At 42.2% G+C, this 18,291-nt stretch overlaps 1 protein-coding gene across 3 annotated transcripts; it reads right to left on the bottom strand.

Moving 5' to 3' along the window:
* Window positions 1-1,474: 1,474 nt before the first annotated feature.
* On the bottom strand, window positions 1,475-18,045 carry RAB14 (RAB14, member RAS oncogene family). 3 transcript variants are annotated; one of them, XM_052814824.1, is made up of 8 exons: window positions 17,820-18,044; window positions 10,119-10,177; window positions 8,725-8,778; window positions 7,025-7,202; window positions 5,836-5,902; window positions 4,843-4,930; window positions 4,501-4,531; window positions 1,475-3,605 (listed from the first exon to the last, which is right to left on the bottom strand). In XM_052814824.1, the coding sequence occupies exons 2-8, from the start codon at window positions 10,168-10,170 to the stop codon at window positions 3,428-3,430; spliced, it is 648 nt and encodes a 215-aa protein (XP_052670784.1). In that variant the 5' UTR covers window positions 10,171-10,177; window positions 17,820-18,044; the 3' UTR covers window positions 1,475-3,427. The 3 variants fall into 3 exon arrangements, with proteins under 3 accessions (XP_052670784.1, XP_052670785.1, XP_052670787.1); XM_052814825.1 differs by lacking the exon at window positions 17,820-18,044 and adding an exon at window positions 13,283-13,382; XM_052814827.1 differs by lacking the exons at window positions 8,725-8,778; window positions 10,119-10,177 and having other exon boundaries at window positions 17,820-18,045.
* Between the last annotated feature and the right edge of the window lie 246 nt (window positions 18,046-18,291).

Here is an 18,291-nt window from a genome sequence, read left to right as displayed (position 1 = left end):
GAGCTGCCCTACAGTAGCAGAAAAGCATCAAGCCCGTCTACAGCTGCGCCTAGGCAGCTGCCAGCCAGCAGGCGTTAGCTCTAAAGAGCCGCCTGTGCTGTGCAACAGCCAGAACAGGCCAGGCCACAGCAACTGCCCTCAGCGCAGGGCAGAGCTGCTCGCGTCCGCTCCCCTCCAGGCAAGGCCTGACCCTTGCACACAGCTCTGCTGTCCACCATCACCTTCGAAGACTTCTACCTCAGTTTTGCAAGCCTTTTCTAAAAAGGTATTTGCCACCGCTAACAAACAGCTGGCTGCAGGGCCTGCTTAGTACTGTGAAGTTTTTTGTATGATTGAATAACTGAGCTTTATGTGTATATAAGTTTTTTTTTAAAATGATTTTAAATGTGGCTTTTATTTAAGTGCATTTGTCACTTTCCACTTTGAAGAAAACTTGTCACAAGGACAGAGTTGTCCATTTACCTGTTGTCAAATGCATGGATGTTTTAAATACAATTATTTTTGAGTACTTTCTTAAAATAAACTTCAGTGATTGATGCTTACTTTTATCCACAGTTTTTTGGGTTTGTTTGTTTTTTGGGGTTTCTTTTAAAGTTGTTCTCAAGGATATGCAGCCCTGGATTAGGACAGCAGGAAGTGAAGCTCTTCCAATACCGGTATTTATGTAGTTGTAACATTTCCTGGCTACTGCTGGTAAGCATTCAGCTTAGCTGCATTGCTTTTCTGAAGCAAGTGGCTATGGTTAATGGGCTCATAAAGTTCCAAGCAAGTTGCTCTTAATTAGTAGTGGAAAAACCTCTGCATAAAGCCTTCAGGCAGCAGGAACAAGGCACAGTGAAGCACAGGAAATGTTACCACACACAACTCCACATCCTAAAGAACATGCCATCACCCACCAGGAAACCTGCACCAAGTGACCCTTTCCCAGCCCTCTTGCCCCTTTCCATTCCCACAGGCTTTGAAATCAGTCTCAGTCTTGCCCTCTCTCATCCATAGGATTAATATAAACCTTTTCTGTGCAGCAAGTGTCACCTAGCAACTGTCACACTTTACTGGGAATAAACAACAGTGGAGTCAGCCCTGGCCTGTTAAGAGCTTAAGGAACAGGTTTGGACTCTGGAAGAACCAAGCAGCCTCCTCTTGGGAGCAGCCTGTGGGTTTTTACCACTTAAGGCCCATCATAAAGGTTAAACACGATCAGTTAAAGCACAAATACCATCACTACAAGGAATTCTTGCATGATCTTGGGTAGCGCTCACATTCCTCTTCTGCCAGTTCAGTGAGGTGCTTTTCTCGAGGACCAAGGGCCAGACTGCAGAAGTGCCTGTGGCAGCCTTTGCAGGCCAGCTGCTGGGGTGGATGGAAAATCACCCCCAAGGTGTGGAGCAAGAACAGCAGCAGTCCCCATTGCAGAGCTTCAAGGAACAATCGCCCTCAGCCATCACACCATAAGCAGAACACCACCACACACCACTGTAGTTTATCTAGATACAGGTACTTTATTTACAAATATTTAGATTAATAGCATCGTTACATCAAATGAGGAGTACAGCAGTCTGAACAAATCCTTTCTGTGACAGAAACAATAAGACCTACTGTATCTTACTCTGGGAGTACAGGTATTGCACCTCAACAAGCTGTAGTCATTAGAACATTTACTTCACGTCAGCAGCAGGTCGTGGTCCCTGGGCAAACCCTTTGTGGTGCAACCTCGGTTTAAGCAGGATGCATTAGCTGTAGATCTTGAACATACCCATCTACTTAAGAATATTAGTTAAAAAAAGGACTAACCAGACAAAACAAAGGGACAGCGCACAAGTTACCCAAATCCTATTGTCTGCACATTCCAGTTTTGGCTTTTATTTAACATTGACTGTACAATACTCTGGTACCACTGTTTACTTACATTGTATAGTTTTAGTGTCTAGAGAGGGATTTTAAGACTACTTTGTATTTTAAACACTGCAGTAAGACTAAAGATGACATTTGACCATGGTTAAGCACTCGCCCCCTTCCATTTTTAAACCGTATGTGATGTTTTCCACACGAAGCTTCCCGTGAAATACAGCAGTACTGCATGTAGCACCACACACTGCGGTCTGACACCACAGCACACCCCACATGTAGTTCAGTAACAGCCACATGTGTGCTGTCACCCCTCAAAACCCCCCCTCCATACAAGCATTACAGGTTGCATCACCCCATGAAGGACGTACTCGAAGGCTTGATGAAAAAGGCCAAGTCTCACAAGAAACCCTCACAGGGGACTGTTAAAAAAATACAACAGTAGTTAAAAATCCCTAGAGAGCACACGTGTTGTTCCGACTGTCCAGTTCAGCCTCTGACCATTCAAAAAGTTAAAGGTATAAAAGCGTAAGATGTGCAAGAGAACCAGCCTTTGTATACGATGCAAGGCAGGTGATGAAGCCCAATAATGCAAAACGCTTACCGAAGAGAAAAGCAGGTTAGCACACTGCTGATTGCACAGAACGGGATTAATAAAATGGCATAGGTATACCACAGTGCAAAGATGAAAGACAGATTCCACTAGTGTTAATTTCTGCATCAGGATTAGAGTTCCCCCAGCACAATGTCCACTGTTGACACCAAGGAGTTAAGCCTATGTTAGTGAACTGCAGTCACATCGATTTCTGTACTAAGGGGGCAACGTGGTCACATATAGGTCATACTGTACAAACTGGTATTTTTTTATATACTGTTCTAATGCCAGTAATCATTTTCTTCATTAAAATCATATACACAGGATGTATTTAACTGTTAGCTCAGTTCCTTCAAATTTTATACATATTTACGTTCTGTTAACAAATGTAAAGGATAAAAGTGGCAAAAAAATGATGTAAAGCTATGAGCACAAGAATGAAAGGATTGTTTCCCTGTGCAAGTTGTACACTCGCTCCTGCGCCAGCCCACCCCGACCCCCAACACACACCACAGGGAATTCTTTCAACAAAAGCACATTGTTACAGAGCCCCTTGCTACCATCGGAAATCATTTCACAGCAAAAACTTATCCTTTACTATGGACAGCTCTAAACAGTTAGAGGTGGGGAAGAAAGGCCAAAGAACCATAAAATTAAACCATACAAGACAAAGCCCTGCGAAAGTGTAAAATCATGAGTCCAGCATCAGTGCTCAGTTTAAATTATGTATCGGTGACACTATCACAAGGACAATCAAGGAAAAAAAAAACTTCTAGATTTACCATGCAGGAGAGGTTTTATTACTCTACTTGCCTTTGATAACCTGATTACATCTAAAGTTGTTTAGCAGTTTAGTACTGTGTTAAACTTGTCTCAGAGTTTTAATTAAACCCAGTAAGATGTACAGAAGACAGGGAAGCAGTCAAAAGCACCGCTTCCAACAGACAGAGGTGAAAGGTCAGAAATGGAGCCATGAAACAGAGGTCACTAGCAGCCACAGCCTTCTCTCTGGGGCTGGGGTTCACTGGTTAGTCGCCCCCCCTGTGGAGCTGACGGTTTGTGCTGTACACCCGATTCTGCAGCATTCAGATCCAGGCTTCCGTCTTGGATATTCTGGTAGATTTTCTTGGCAGCCTCCAGGAACGCATCCTCAACGTTCTCTCCACTACGAAGAGAGCAGCAGGAGTTACTCGGGCTACGCTTCAGCAAAGCAATGCAGGTTATGGAGGCAGCTGGCTAGACACCCTTGCTGGGATTTGACAGGTCACCAAGTAGCAGTCCTCTGTCCTCTTACGTGCCAGAAGAGCTTACAGTACTTAGAGCGGACTACCACAAAATTTGATAACCTGTCCTTGGGACAGCCTTTCATAGGGCAACTCGCTCCCTAGCCATTAAACCTATTAGGACTAGCCAGGAATAAGAAACACATGCCAAAACACCGAGTAGCAGAAATAAGCTAAGGCGCTGAACCACATGCACAGAGCAGTTCCGGCAGAGGCTTACAGACAGGGGAGCCACTATTAATCAAAACCTTTCTGTTAAAAGGTTCCATTACAACAGCTGCCAGTTGGAACCACATTTACTCATGTCACTGAGGCTCTGATCCCTTGTGTTCGGACAGGCTCCCCAGCCAACTGCAAGTACAGTGTGGCGATTCCTCTCAGCAGCTGAAGGGACTGGCTGTTCACTACAGAACTTGCTTACAGCTCAAGACAGCCAAGGGAAGGAACATCTAGCTGGGAACCACTCTTACCCACACATACACATTCTACGCTCAAATAATGTCTTAAAACCAAATCAGTTCATTTGAATTCAACACGTGTTTGCCCAAAATGTAGCGAGTGGTCCAATTTCCACATTACCTTCAAGTCAAAGCTGACATGATTGAAACTGCTATACATACCTTTCCCTCTAAGAGAACTCAAAAATGTTTTGGGTTTTATTTTTCCACCTGTAAAACCCTACTATACCTGAACTCTATGGCTGTACTTAGTCATAACCAATATATTCCTCTTAGAGAGATCACATCTGAATCTTTACTCTAGACAAAAGTAACTTACGTTTTTGCACTTGCTTCAAGGAACAATAAACCTGTTCAGAAACAGAGGTTTAACAGTCAATGCATAACATACTTCAAACAGCCCTAGGTCAGTCACATTATACGCAAGACACTATTTTAGTACTAAACAGTATTTTATGACTAAGTTAGGGCATCAACACACAAGCTGACTTCTAGAACTAAGCACAGGTAAGAGTTAAGCCAGACTATCTGAGGAACAGTAGAAGCTTGTACATATAATTACATTACTTTGGAAGTGCAAGCTTGCAGCTATGAGCGCTGAGGATTCACTTTAACATCGCTATCTTGTAGGAAATGTAACAGCTCAAGAGAAAAAACACACCGTTTTCTTCAGCAAATTGTTTGGCTTCTTCATATGTAACATCCCTCTGTGCTTCCAGATCTGCTTTATTTCCTATGAGGATTATCACCTAGTTCAGAAGAGAGAAAATTAGTCTGGGAAAAAGCTTACTAGCTTTTTCACTACCACCCTCATTATTAGTAAGGCAAAAACCCAAAAGGAAATACGCAGAAAAGCTTAACTGCAAAAGCCACCCATCTTCAGGAAAACACCACTCTAGCAGTGCCCCCTCTGTAAAGTCAGGAACAGCATCTCCAGTGGTCACTTTCAAATGCTTTAGGCTGTTCTCATGAGATGAGGTCCTAAAAAGCAGCAGTCCTACTCCTTATTCATAGGAGTTGTACTCTGAACCACTTCTTGTATTTGTTTAAATCATCTGCTAATCCAGACAATCTTTGAAAGTTTTTTTTCATCACAGCAGAGTCTTCCCATGAGCTTGGTGCTAAAGTGTATTAGGGACATTCAGAAAAAGACTGAGGGACAACAGTTTTGTGGTATGGTGAAAGAGACACAGAAGAACCTTCTTCCCCCATCCCTCCAGAAGACCTGGTCAGCTTTCCTGAAGATCCAATTTATATTTCAATCTAAGATGAGATAGCATTCACCTCATTACTACCACAAAGCACGAAGTAGTACTAATAAAAGTTAAGGTTTGTCCAGAGTTAACCATAATTTTGTCTCCAACTCCTGAAAACAGGCCCCTGCAAGGCAACTAGCACAAGACGACTTCTAGAAGAAACCACTGCTTTCCTGTACAGGAGCCTACACTTTTGCTCCAGTTCCAGTAAGGGAAGAGAGTCACTGGTATACTGTAAAACAGGGACATAAGGACAACTCAGAGCTAAGTAGTTGAGAAAACACAGGCAGCTTATTTAAGAGGACACCACTACCACTGCAGATGCTTTGGCCTAAGCCTTCCACCTCTTGCTTAGAGATGAGCAATCTTGCTTTCAAGCTAAATGAAGTCCAACTTACAGTATTTGGATTGGTGAGGTTCCTTGCGTCTGTCAGCCAGCTGCTTAAGTGATTATATGTACTTCTTCTGCAAAGAACCAAGCAAGTACAGTTTTAGCTACAGTATTTTTTTAAATACTTAAGTGCCAACAGCATAGTCAGCATCCATTAAAACACACTGACATCTGTCATCCCTATTCTTGTCCGCAACCTCAAGACAAAGCAGCAGCGTCTTGTTTGGACTCAGACCAAGATTTCAACAAGTCAACTTTCAACCCCCAGAGCAACTCTTACAACACAGGTGGAAAGAAAGACACACTTCTAGTATGTGGTAGTTTTACTGTCTTCACAAGGACAACATCTATATTGTTTTATATAGAACACATTAAAGGATTTCCTGTCAAATATTCTTACAGAACACTCTACAGTAGAACAGCACTTGGGTAACAAACAGTGCATAAGATTATGTTTTACTCAAGATCTAAGTAAACAGGAAATATACCTATATATGCAGAAAAAAAAAAAAAAGGTGCTTGAAGAATGTCAAGAACAGCCCCAGAAGAAGATGGGAGATGTGAAAGCAAAAGTATTTCATGTTGCACACCTGATTCATTATTGTGTTAGCAGCATCTTTAATTTTCACCTATAAAAGGAAGACAGGATAGCTTCCACACAGTCTTGTTTTGTTGGAGGACTAGCCCGTGAAGAGGCCCAGAAGTCAGACTCCTGCAATGCTCTCATCTATACAGTCCGCTAAGCATGTTTACATAGCCCACTGCAACAGAGGTTCTCCGTCCTGTGCCTACTCTAGGAATATTCCTGCCAGGTAAGCAGCAGTATCCATTGCCTCCCAGGAAGAGAAAAACCCATGTACTGAAGAGCAGATTTTAAGGACAAAGCCAGTTCTTTAAACAACTTCAACACAGGCAGTCAAGGCCTGAAATGACAAGATCCTCAGGCCTGTCAGCAGTGAAGTTTTCCAAGAAAAGCTGCTCACGTAATTCCCTATGTTTCATTTCCAGCTCTTTAAATACTTAAAGTATTTAGATAAAGTGTGGTAAGCTTCACACAACAGGATACAAATCCATCCAGAGTCCTTTAAATCTAAGTCAAGGGGACAGACAAGACAGTACATATAAGGCTGTGATATCCAAACAGCTTGTCAAGCACACATAGAGCTACGATGCAAGATGCATCAACAGCACCTTACCTGGTAATGTCGTAGACCATAAGAGCTCCTGCTGCTCCTCTGTAGTAGCTTCGTGTGACAGCCCTGAATCTCTCTTGTCCTGCTGTATCCCAAATCTGTAGTTTAATTTTTTGGCCGCTAACTTCAATTATTCTTGTGCCAAATTCAACACCAATTGTGTGGGGACAGTCTGCCATAACTGTCATGAAAAATAAGAGCAAAGATCAGATCTTTCTAGTACAAGGTCTCCTTGCTACAAATATATTACTATCACCAGTTTTCAGTTATCTTTACTAGATTTTCAGTCTCTAAGAAAGCATTTTTACACCTACAGCACCCAAACTGTATCACTTAACCAGAAATAAAATGAAGTATGCCCTGAACTGCTGTTTGTTTTAAAAACAGTTATAAAATTCCTTGCCTCCTCTGATGCATGTACACTGATGCTGTTTGGCCATACATATCAGAAGGTATCAAGTCAGCTGATTCTCAGTCTATCCTTGCAGAAATGGTTAACTATTTTAATGCAGTAGGAAAAGATAACTTTTAGGGAATTACCAAGATACAGTTAATAGTCTGTAACACAGCTTCAAAAACAAATATCCAAGTTGTTTCAGACAGGGTAATAGTGTGACTGTCCACAGGAAAAGCACCAGTTTCATCAGTAGCTACCAACACAGCAAATCAAAACCAAAAAAGCACCTTTCTAGTTATAATAAACTCATCTTAATAAGCTCATCTTTATAAAGATCAAGAAAATGCAGAAAGGATGAGTACCTATTCAAGCTATCTACAGTTAGTGACTGTCTTGTAATAGAGGTGATTGACGTGTGTGTTTGGTTGTAGTGCTTCCGCTTAACGAGACACACCCTCGTGAAGAATTTGACCATATGCAGAGTAGCATTTAAAGAATTGGCTGATACTGGATTTTAATTAAAAGCAACAGTTAAAAAAAATCCTATTTCTACTAGAAAACAGAAATATTTTAAACTGTAGCTCCTACCCACTTATTGCCACATCTTGAGTAGCACACAGTAAAGACTAACTTTGTACTAGTAAATACCTATAGACTTAGCCATTGAGCGCGAGCTACATGGAAAACCACAGAGCTAATAGCCACTGCAAACTCCAGTGCAACACATTATTAAGAAGAATTGAAGCCAATTCTTAATTAGTCATGATAGCATACATGAAAAAACATTACAGTTGAGAGAGACTGCATTAAGGTTTAAACAACCATCACACAGGGCAGTCCAAGTGTCATGAGTCACAGCAGCTACAGAGAATGACAGTGCTACTTAAGTCTGCAAACAAGGAGTCAAACAAAAAAGAATCTTTTTCTTTTTTAAGTCCTTAACAGCACTTAAAAAAACCCTCCAACTGCTCATGTTCAAGCTATACTAATATTGGAAAACATGCAAATTTCAGATAAGAAATTTCACTTTGTTCCCTATCAAAATTCCCTGGAAAAGCTGTAAAACCAGACACGGTCTCCCCACTCATCACAGGTAGGACCGATCAAAGCAGCAGTTTTACCATTAGTACATTAACATTTTGTTTCTACATCTGTAGATGTTGAAACAAGAATCTGACGAAGCACAATACAAACCCATACAGATTAAGAGACATGAGATCAAGCTCATGCATGAGGGAAGCAAAAAGGCAGGAAAGAGGGATGAAGCATACCAGTTAGAATAAATATTGTGAATTGAAATACTCACACTTCTTTTCTGTAAATTGATGAAGCAAACAGGACTTTCCTACACCCATGTCCCCTGTTACAGAAAGAATAGTTAAGGCTGACACCATTGTTGCAATAAGCACATTTTCTTCATCCCACACAACAAATGGTACAGAGACAGGCAGTCATTCCTTTTTCAGGCCTAGTGGGCAATGTTCTATACCTGGCAACAGTCCTTAACTTTATCAAATTTTGCACTATAGTTTTGGTAACGGGTACAGAGTTGCAAGCAAGGATGGAGCAGAAAACTCAAAAGAGAAGTTAATCTGTATTACTGATTTTACAACTGTATTTCACAATGTTATGAGAAGTAGACCTGTAAGAAACTGAAATGTAAAATACACCTTTTGAATGTTTGTCCTGCTCCCGTCTTACTTGCAATTACTGGTAAGGACATCAAAAAATACTGACAACCAACCAGAACACACCAAGAAATTGCTTCACTTCCACTGATCCACTTACACAATGCCAATAGTAAGAAATAGCAAGATGTTGGTTTTAAGAACCAACTTTTCCACAGGCTGAGGCTGTCACAGCAGCCTGATTTACAAGCCATTACAATAAGATTGCAGATCACTTACACCTACACAAGATCATTAAGAATTAAACAATTAACAGCAAGACCAGTTCTTCCAGGATAGCAATAAATGCAATCAAGTCCCTGACTCTTAAACAGCCAAAAGCAACATTTAAACACAAAAATATAGCCTGACAGAAGTTTATAAGCCTGTCTAAAGCAATGGATTTCAATTAGCACTTGTGTCTTCAACAGATTCTAAAAATCTTTCAGACTAACAATGCAAAACGCTATTGCAAACCTGAATCAACACAACATCCCAGTTGTGTTGACTCCCATTACAGTTTTTCCCCCATTTCCAATGGATTTAGCAATTTGTCTAAATATAAACTTGATTTAAGGAGAAAGGGACCACGTGCACATGTTTTTAGAATGCCTTTTTTTCCTAGTGCTATGCAGAGGGCTAAGTATTATGGCCTTAACAGTGAAGATGTTCAAGAATACTGAAGTATGTATGTCAAGAACAGTAGTTATTTTTAACAGTAACTCAGCAATCAAGTGAACTCAATACAGGCACTAGTACTTGCCCTCACTTCCAGCTCACCTGCCACCAATCACACAGCTCCAATGCTGTGGCATAAAGGCATTTGTCCTTATATTGTCAGCTGCTAAAGCTTTAGAGCAAACGTGGTGATCTGTGAGGGACTGAAGTTGGACAAGTAACTACTGCAAGAATCACTACTATATAGCAAGTAGCATGCAACAGAAGTCAACCATAGTACAGCCACAGGGTTTGTGGGTAGGCTGTCATGCATATACACATTGACACAAACAGGTACGTGCCCAGTAATACTTACCAATAATGATGTACTTAAAGATGTAGGAATAGTTGTAAGGTGCAGTTGCCATTGTGGCACTAAAACAAAAAATAGAACACATCAGAACTGCTACTTGTTCACCAAACTCAACCCAATTCATCCAATTTAGTTCATATAACCAAGCAAAAACCCCTTCCTCTCCCCACAAGTATCCTTTCATTCACAGTTCAAGTTTGTGTACTTCCCCACAGTCATTGAATTAGTGCCAGAGACATTCAGCAAAACTCCCACATCATTTGCTCTGAGCCCCTGTCAGCAAGGCCTCCAAGTAGAAACACGCTCTGCGTAGCATTGATACTCATTCAATTTTATCCAGAAAGACTTAAAGCTGTTTAAAAGCTCCAGTAGCTTCTTGCTTTGCACAGTCACCAGCTGGACCAACACTCACTCACCAAATAGCTGATATGCATGAACTGAAAATAAAATCTGACTCCAAAAGAAAAATCTGAAGAGGTTTACCCAAACCAGCAATTTGGAACTATTACCTCACACTTTTGAGACTTGCAACAGCAACAAAGGAAACAGTGCAGCTTGCATCAAACAGCTAGGAATTACTTAAAAGAATGCTGTAGTAGCCTTAACTGGGGTCTAGACTGCTACATGTTCTTGTCAGAAAAGCGGTACAAGCCACAAATCAGATGTTCAGAAGTCAGTTAACATCTCTGTGGCTTTGTCAGCATAGTAGCATTACAGCAAGGCTTAGCAGTTTCTTTTTTAAGTGATAGTCAAAATTAGGTTGGAGTAAGTACTTCCAATATTCCAGAGTTTTCCTATGCTTTCCTAGATGTAGGAGGAATTAGAACTGGCCTCAGCTGTGTAAACCTGCAAGGAGTAATAGCTGACTTACTAATACGTCAATTAACCAGGATTTTAAGTCTATACAGCCCAGATACTGCCAGTTAACATAAAGGATGCAAAATGCCTGCTTTTAACTAGTTTAACCTAAAACCTGGGACAGTGTGATCAGTTAAGCAAGTGGAAAATTTCTACGAGGAATTCACCATTTCCCTTCCTCCTCCTGCATGGCAGATAGCCAGCCATTAGAAAAACATTGCTTTAGCCAAGAAAGATTTTCATTCAGTCATGTGTCATTCACATGACAAATGAAACTGGTACTGTGAAGAAATAGGAACACAGACAGGAAAGCTTACAAGCCTGTAACTTTTTCAAAAGCAAAGTACTGTTTCCTCAAACACGATTAATCCATAACAGTGAACTGCAGTCCTAAGAAAGGTGACTGACAACAAATCTCATTCACAGTACACAGCCAACAGCCACTGCTTCACACAGCAGAGGTTTAAAGCAAACGCTCTTATCTAGACCTTGGAGGGGGAACAACTCCAACAGGCAGTTAAGAAGGGTTTACTGTGTGCCAGTCGCTGATCTGCACCTTGCCTTTCCTTCATGCTTGACTCATGATACGGAAACTCTCAAGTCCTTCTACCCCAAGCAGTATGCAAAGCATCTACGCCAAGTCCTATATATACACAAACACACTGTTCTATTAAACCAAGTTTAACCCAAGATAGTAAACAAAAGAATTTTGGACAGTAATTCTTGCATATGTTGGCAAGATAGAATTCCACACAAAGTGTTGCACAAGCTCCAAGAACAGTCAGGTCAATCAAGCAAATTTTAGAGGAAACTTCTGCTGTAGTTGAGGGAAATCTCATGCAGACATCCCATACCACCTTTGTCCTCAGTCTCTGACAAATAACCACTCAGTAGACAGACCACTTCTTATCACTGTACTGGGTAAGAATTCACATCCACGACTGAGAATGCACTGCCCTTTACCAAGCAAGCCAGCAACTTTACTGCCTTATTTCCTGGAAGTGGAAGATTCCAGAGTTATAGTATTGGCTTCAATGTGCACCGATTATTTTCGACACCAGCAAATAAAGACAACTAACTGCTCCATACAGAGTTCAAAGTTAATGTGTCACTGTGGAAACATCCAATACTTCAAATTTTCTGAATACATCTTGACACATTATGTTCTTCCTCCTCTCTAGCACATCCCAATAGCAGTAACATTCGGACAGAGCATCTTCTGATCCAATGTGCTTGTTCTTAGAGGATACTTAACTTGCTACTTGCTTTCTAAGTGAAGCTAGGAGGACTATGTTCATGGCTCAATTCAGTCTGATAGCAGACAAGGTTAAACTGGAGGATTGTGAGGTATGTAAGTGGAAGTAAAAAAAAAAAGCTTGAAAAGGACAATTTATATGTGCAAGTACTTCAGGATGATAGTATGAACTGTACTGTTTTCCACAGAAAACAGGTGGGTGCTACAACCACAATAGAGAAAGGCAAAGACACAGAGCACTAATACGCATCTAGTTTGAAAGATCTATGGTGTTTTCTGAGGATAGTAGTATCTAGTAATTTACACTGTTTTTTAAAAAAAATCAGCATCATAAACTCCAAGACAGGGAACCACTCGTGTGGCTATGAAATCGGTCCTGCAGAAACCTAGGTGAGCCCCCCTGCCTTCACAGTAATAGTTGGCTAAGGAATGCTAAGTACTCAGAAACAAAGAAGTTTCATATTTCTGAGCATCTGACTTTACAATTTTGCTGTATATAACAAGTAAGGAGAATGCATCCTACTAGCCAAGCTTGTAAGAAGCATCACTGGAAGGTGAGAAAGACTCTTTTTTTTTTTTTTTTAAAGAATGGACAAACTGGGAACTCTGTGCAGGCTATATCACAAACTGAATTTGAAATGAATCTCTTAATTAGAATCTTTACTGCTAAATATACATCTCTGTTTATTTGACAGGCTGTTTTTGTTTGCTAAGATATGTCAATTTTCATTATACTCTTTAAGTAAAGAAGTCTAACTATGCTATTTCAACATAAAAGAAACTGTCACTGCTTTGCAACATATGCATCAAAATCAGTTCCCACTTCAAAGTGAGAAAACCAAATTCTGTGCTTCGCTACAAAGTCTGTTAAGAAATGGGTGGGAAGGGAGGACTAACTTAAAGCCATGTCTCATTGCTAAACCTTCACCCTCATTCTTACAGTGATATTAGGCCCCTAAAGGAGATGAGAGACCACACACCCCACCGTGTGCGTGTTAGGTCTGGCTGTACACAATCTCCACAGCTTAAAGAAACAGATTTTTAATAGCAATACTGATAGAGAAATTCACTCGTACGATGAGTCTAGACCTTCTTTCAAGTCCCAGAGAGTTGCTGGAGAAGTCATTGTGTCTGACAGACACATGTACTGAAAGCTTGAAGAAACACAGATATTAAAGTTTAAATACAATTTCTGGAGTTAAACTGAAAAATAAAGCAACACTTTGGTATTACATTTATTCCAAGGGTCACGTTACAGAAAAGATTCCAAAATACTCCAAATTATTACTAGAGGTCAGGAATCTTTCCCGGAGAACAGAAGACTTGTTTAAAAAAAAAAACAAACAAACAAAACCAAAACAAATAAAACTTTTAAATGCTCAAATTCCAATAAGGATTAGCAGGAATTCAGATTCTACTCAGATCTTGGAATAAAACTGATATTCCAGAAGGACTCTGTGCTGAAGGGGAAAAATAAATGCAACAAACTAAACACAGAAGCCATGGTGAGAATTCAGCCTTAGAAAGCTGACAATCTCAGCATTTACTACAGATGAAAGAAAGAAGTCTAGACAAGAATAGTGCACAACAGGATTCAGTAAATACAAAAATATTAGCTGCATATTAATGCATGGTGTTAATATATGTTGATAGCATCACCCATCTGTAGAAACTGGAATTCTACCTCCACTTCACAGCCCTCTGTTCCAGACACCTGAATCTTAATAATCCCAATATCCATTTTCCATATATCAACCTTTTATTTATTAGAAGTTAAAGATTACCTTAATGGGATACTAGTGACACCTACATTTCCTCCTCTAATCAATAACCACTGCACAGGTATTTTGACATGTCACTGAAGCCTTATTTCAAGTATCAGCATACATCTGTACAAACTGAGATAAGGTTGTTCCAGGCACGTTGCCGTAACATTCTTTATCAGAATAACATAACTGTAAATATATCCATACCAGCTTTCGTGAGACCCATGCAGTTCCTTCTAGCTCAACTCAAGGACATAGTCAATTTTAATCACTTGCATAAAGAAATTTCATAGCTTTGTGCTCAGCAAGAAGCAGATATGCTATTAGAAGAGACTAGAACCTGTATGCAGAGGTTTTCTTAGACACTGCAGGTGGTTAATACCATCAGCTGGCCAATCCACAGCTATCAGCTTCAAACTCAGGACTGTCCAATTATTACAGGTTCCCCTTAAAAACATACTACTCTGCAGCCAAAGGACCACCATTTAGTTAGCCTGCAGCAAGAGGCATTTTGTATTTCATCTGACCATCCAGGTGTTCTTTTGGTCATTCCTCCAGGATATGCAACAGGAAAGGATCTCACAGTTGAAGTCCAGTTCCCTTCTATAAAAGGTAATGCCATCATATCACTCCTTTCATAAACTGCAACAACTTTCAAAGAGCTGTTAGTTTTTTCATTTGGAAGAAAGTATTAGTTGTGTACAAGGGGAACTGTACACAACCAGTAACAACTATTATTTAGAACAGCTTCTGAATCTCTACACAAAATGCGTAAGTAGTTATCCTCTTTCCCAGGGCATATCCTCTTCCCTGCATATTTACTTAGATGTTAATAGTGAACACTGAGAAGAGATCAAGAATCAGGGAAGAACGGGGAAGAGGTAGAATTGTTGCAATTAATAATTGCACTATTCCCCGATGAAGATTTTGTCAAGCACAAAAAACACCACAGTCTAACTGGTACCTTACTTTAGAAAGCTGCTAGAAATACAGTCTGTAATTGCTTCAGTTGTGGTCTTCTGTAAAAATCACACCATACTGGAAGGTAATAACAGTTTTGTTATCAATTAATACACCCAAGTGGTGAACTCCCCTAAGTCTGTTGTCCATAGTAATAGACCTCATAGCTTGCTATTAAATTTCATTGTGGTTCTATGACTTCCACACATACCAAGGACATTTAGGTCTTCATAAACATGTAAACATCTTGACCCTCTTTAAGAGGATGGTCCCACAGCCTCCCTGGTCAGTCTGTTTATTTTTGCATGCTTGTCTTTAAAAAGCCCTCTTCTGAGACAGATCCCTGAGGAGTCTCATTAGCAGCCCACTAGCAGCCCAATACTTTCATATCTATCTGGCAACACTACTTGTTGCTGGCCAGTTCCTCGCTCATTCTGCAGCTCTTCTAGAGGCATCCTCTCTAGCTTTCCCCATTTGGATTTCATTAAAACATCTGATTAGCACAAGATAGTAAATTAGGCTGAACTGATCTTTGATCAGACAGCAACCCAGCAAGCTTCTTATGATCTGCTGTTGAAAATCACTTTGCATTTCCTTATTATTTCCATGTCCAGTTATTCTTTCTCAGAAAACACGAGGCCTGCATGCTACTGGGCTCAGACTAACAAGCTTCAGCTGTGCAGAGCCCCATTTTAAGCTGTTCTCAAAGAAATGTGTTTGCTATATTCTTTAATCATGTAAAACACCTTAACTCAGCCTGAGGCCTAGTAAGTATTTCTAAAGACTTCACAGGCATTCACATCTCTTCCTATATGAGAACTGTGGCTTGCTTTATTTTTAAATCAAGGCTATGTATCATACTATTTTCACTTTTTGATTTTCCTCAACTGCTACCCAGTCATACACACACCATGTTGCTTGTCCTTTCCAGGTTTCACATCCTGCACCATTAAGTTCCTCCATTTTATTTCCTAAACTTCCTGCATTTATATGCATACACCTCATTTCTTACTAACCACACCCTAGCACCATAGCTAAATTAAATATTGCATACCTGTCCTCATCACTAAAAGCGCTTTCTCCAATGTCCATTCTCTCAGCCATAGTTCTTTATCCGTTCGTATATCCTCATTTACCCTATTTTCCTCTTCCTATAAAACAGTCTAAACCGTAGCATATGTCTGCATTCATAGCAGGAGAACCAAGTTCCAGAGATATCAGATAAGTTTAGGAACTGTATATACAAAAACCAGAAAAGTTTTGTTGTCAGTCTAACAAATGAGAACAACTTGCAACTGTCTGGAGTCATCCCCTTGGAAAACATAACAAGTCACAAGCACATTTTAGAACAAAATTAAGTAAGGTCTATCTCCTTTGTTTCAGAAAGATACAGAAAAATGAGAACCAGCCATAAGCAGGTTCCATTAGATGCACAGGAATAAGCAAGTAATTTTAAAAGACCTATTTACATTTTAAACCCTAGTACCTCCAGTGTAACAGGTTTGTTTTCAGACTGCTGTCCTTCACAGTAACTTTTTTTTTGTTATTCATAAAATGGAAAATAGGAGCTTCTTCCTTCCACTCAGATTTATGACATTTTCAAATCACTACAGGAAGCTAGCAAACTCCTTTTCAATCTATATTAAGCTATGTGATATTTCGTTATTAAGTCCCCCAGGGTTGGGATTTTCTTCCCATTCCTGAGTAATGCCCAAGCACAAGAGGCCCTCAATTCAAACCATGATAGAAATCAATCCACAAACCAATGCATTCCATATGATAACATCTGGCTACTGGCAAAGTGACTTGGGGTTTGAAGTGATTCAGGATACAGACAACCTGAGTAAGCCTTGTTCACGAAGGGCTACTGTTACCTCTGTGAAAAAGCGCCATACAACAACATAAATCCACTCCGTTTCAGAGGCCTAAAAAGCAAAGTCCATGTCAAGTAACCTCCAGAGCAACAAAGCCGTTGCCAGAGACGCCCCAATGCAGACAGACACCTTTTCCTAGTTTTACTGGGAGGATAATTCAGTACAATTTTCATTCAAGACAAAGCTATCCACAGATGTTATAGCAACCTTAAGAGCGTACTGCCAACAGGCAATAGACAGCCAGGTGAAAGAACAGAACTTCACTCTTCTGTTTAGCCCGAATAAGCATTCACAAAAGAAAACAAAGAACAAGCCTCGAATACTTTTGTCGCTTTCTCGAGAAATCGGCAGTCCCCTCAGCCCTCATGACAAGTTGTTCTTCTGGCGAAGTTCATGACAGCACAGTTCAACGTAAGAATCAAAAGCACAGGTAACACTGCACATCGGCCACATACGCGGTATACTATATACATAAACACCCTACTTGCAACCGCAACAATTGGTAAGGAGCACACATACATACCGCATGTGCACGAGTACTTGACGGTGGCGTGTTACCCAGGGAGTGTGCAGTGCAGAGGAGGAATGGGAGGCGGTGGCGACAAACAGTGCAGCAGCGGCCTAGCTCCTGCCCAGCCGGCCTCACCCTCCTCGGCCCCGGACGGACCAGCGGCCCCCTCCCCCTTCTGCCCGCCGCCGAGCAGCGAGGGCGGCCAGACCCGCCGAGGCCGGGGACCAGCCCTCGGAGGTGGGCAGCGGCACACTGACTAGGCCGACTAGGCCCCGGCTGCGGACAGCAGCACCAGCAGGAGGAGCAGGAAGAAGTGTCGCCAGTCGGTCCGGGTCGCGGCCGGGTGTCTGCCCCGGCCTGCCGGCGAGAGGGCGGCGCGCCCGCCCGAGCGTCGCCCGCCGGCGGCCGGGCACCGGCGCGGGGCCTAGTGCTCTAGGCCCGGCCGGGCGGAGGGGCGGCCCTCCCCGCCTAGCTCCCTACCTGGGCTCGGGAAGCGGGTGGCTGTGCAGCGTGGCTCTGTCGGCGGCAGCCCGGTTTTCCCCCCCCCCCCGCCCTGCGGGCACTGGAGCAGCTCCGCTTCAGGCTGGGCAACGGCCGGGCCGGGTCTCCGCCTCTCCCCGGGGCTCCCTCAGGCTCGGCTCCGCTGGCTCCACTGCGCCCCCATCACCCCCCTTATCCAAGATGGCGGCGCCCCTCGCACGGGGTTTCCCCTCCCACTCTCGACGGGCGCCGGGGCTGCACAAAGGTGGGCGCGAGAGGCCCCGCCAGAACCAATCGCCGAGGCCGAGCGCCGGAGCCGCCCCGCCTCCCCACCGGCGGGGCGGAGCCGGGAAGGGCGGGAGGCGGCCGCGCGCCCCGCCGTTGCCCGGCCGCGCGCCGAGGGGGCGGGCGGGAAAGCGGCGGGCGGGGCGGGCGCGCGCGCCCCCTCTCCCTCCCTGAGGCGGCGCCTCCT

The sequence above is a fragment of the Harpia harpyja genome, chromosome 19 (genome assembly GCF_026419915.1).
Source record: "Harpia harpyja isolate bHarHar1 chromosome 19, bHarHar1 primary haplotype, whole genome shotgun sequence".
In the NCBI taxonomy this organism is placed as follows: domain Eukaryota; kingdom Metazoa; phylum Chordata; class Aves; order Accipitriformes; family Accipitridae; genus Harpia; species Harpia harpyja.
The sequence above is the reverse complement of the archived record's forward strand: the minus strand, read 5'-3'. Positions and strand labels throughout refer to the sequence as shown.

What these genes read in the sequence shown, in the direction of transcription:
- RAB14 (XM_052814824.1), bottom strand. Translation starts at nt 10,170, where the DNA reads ATGGCAACTGCACCTTACAACTATTCCTACATCTTTAAGTACATCATT. An exon ending in ATGGTCTACGACATTACCAG is followed by an intron (nt 5,903 to 7,024) that starts GTAAGGTGCTGT and finishes GGTTCTTTGCAG; the next exon opens with AAGAAGTACATATAATCACT. An exon ending in CTTGAAGCAAGTGCAAAAAC is followed by an intron (nt 3,606 to 4,500) that starts GTAAGTTACTTT and finishes CTCTCTTCGTAG; the next exon opens with TGGAGAGAACGTTGAGGATG.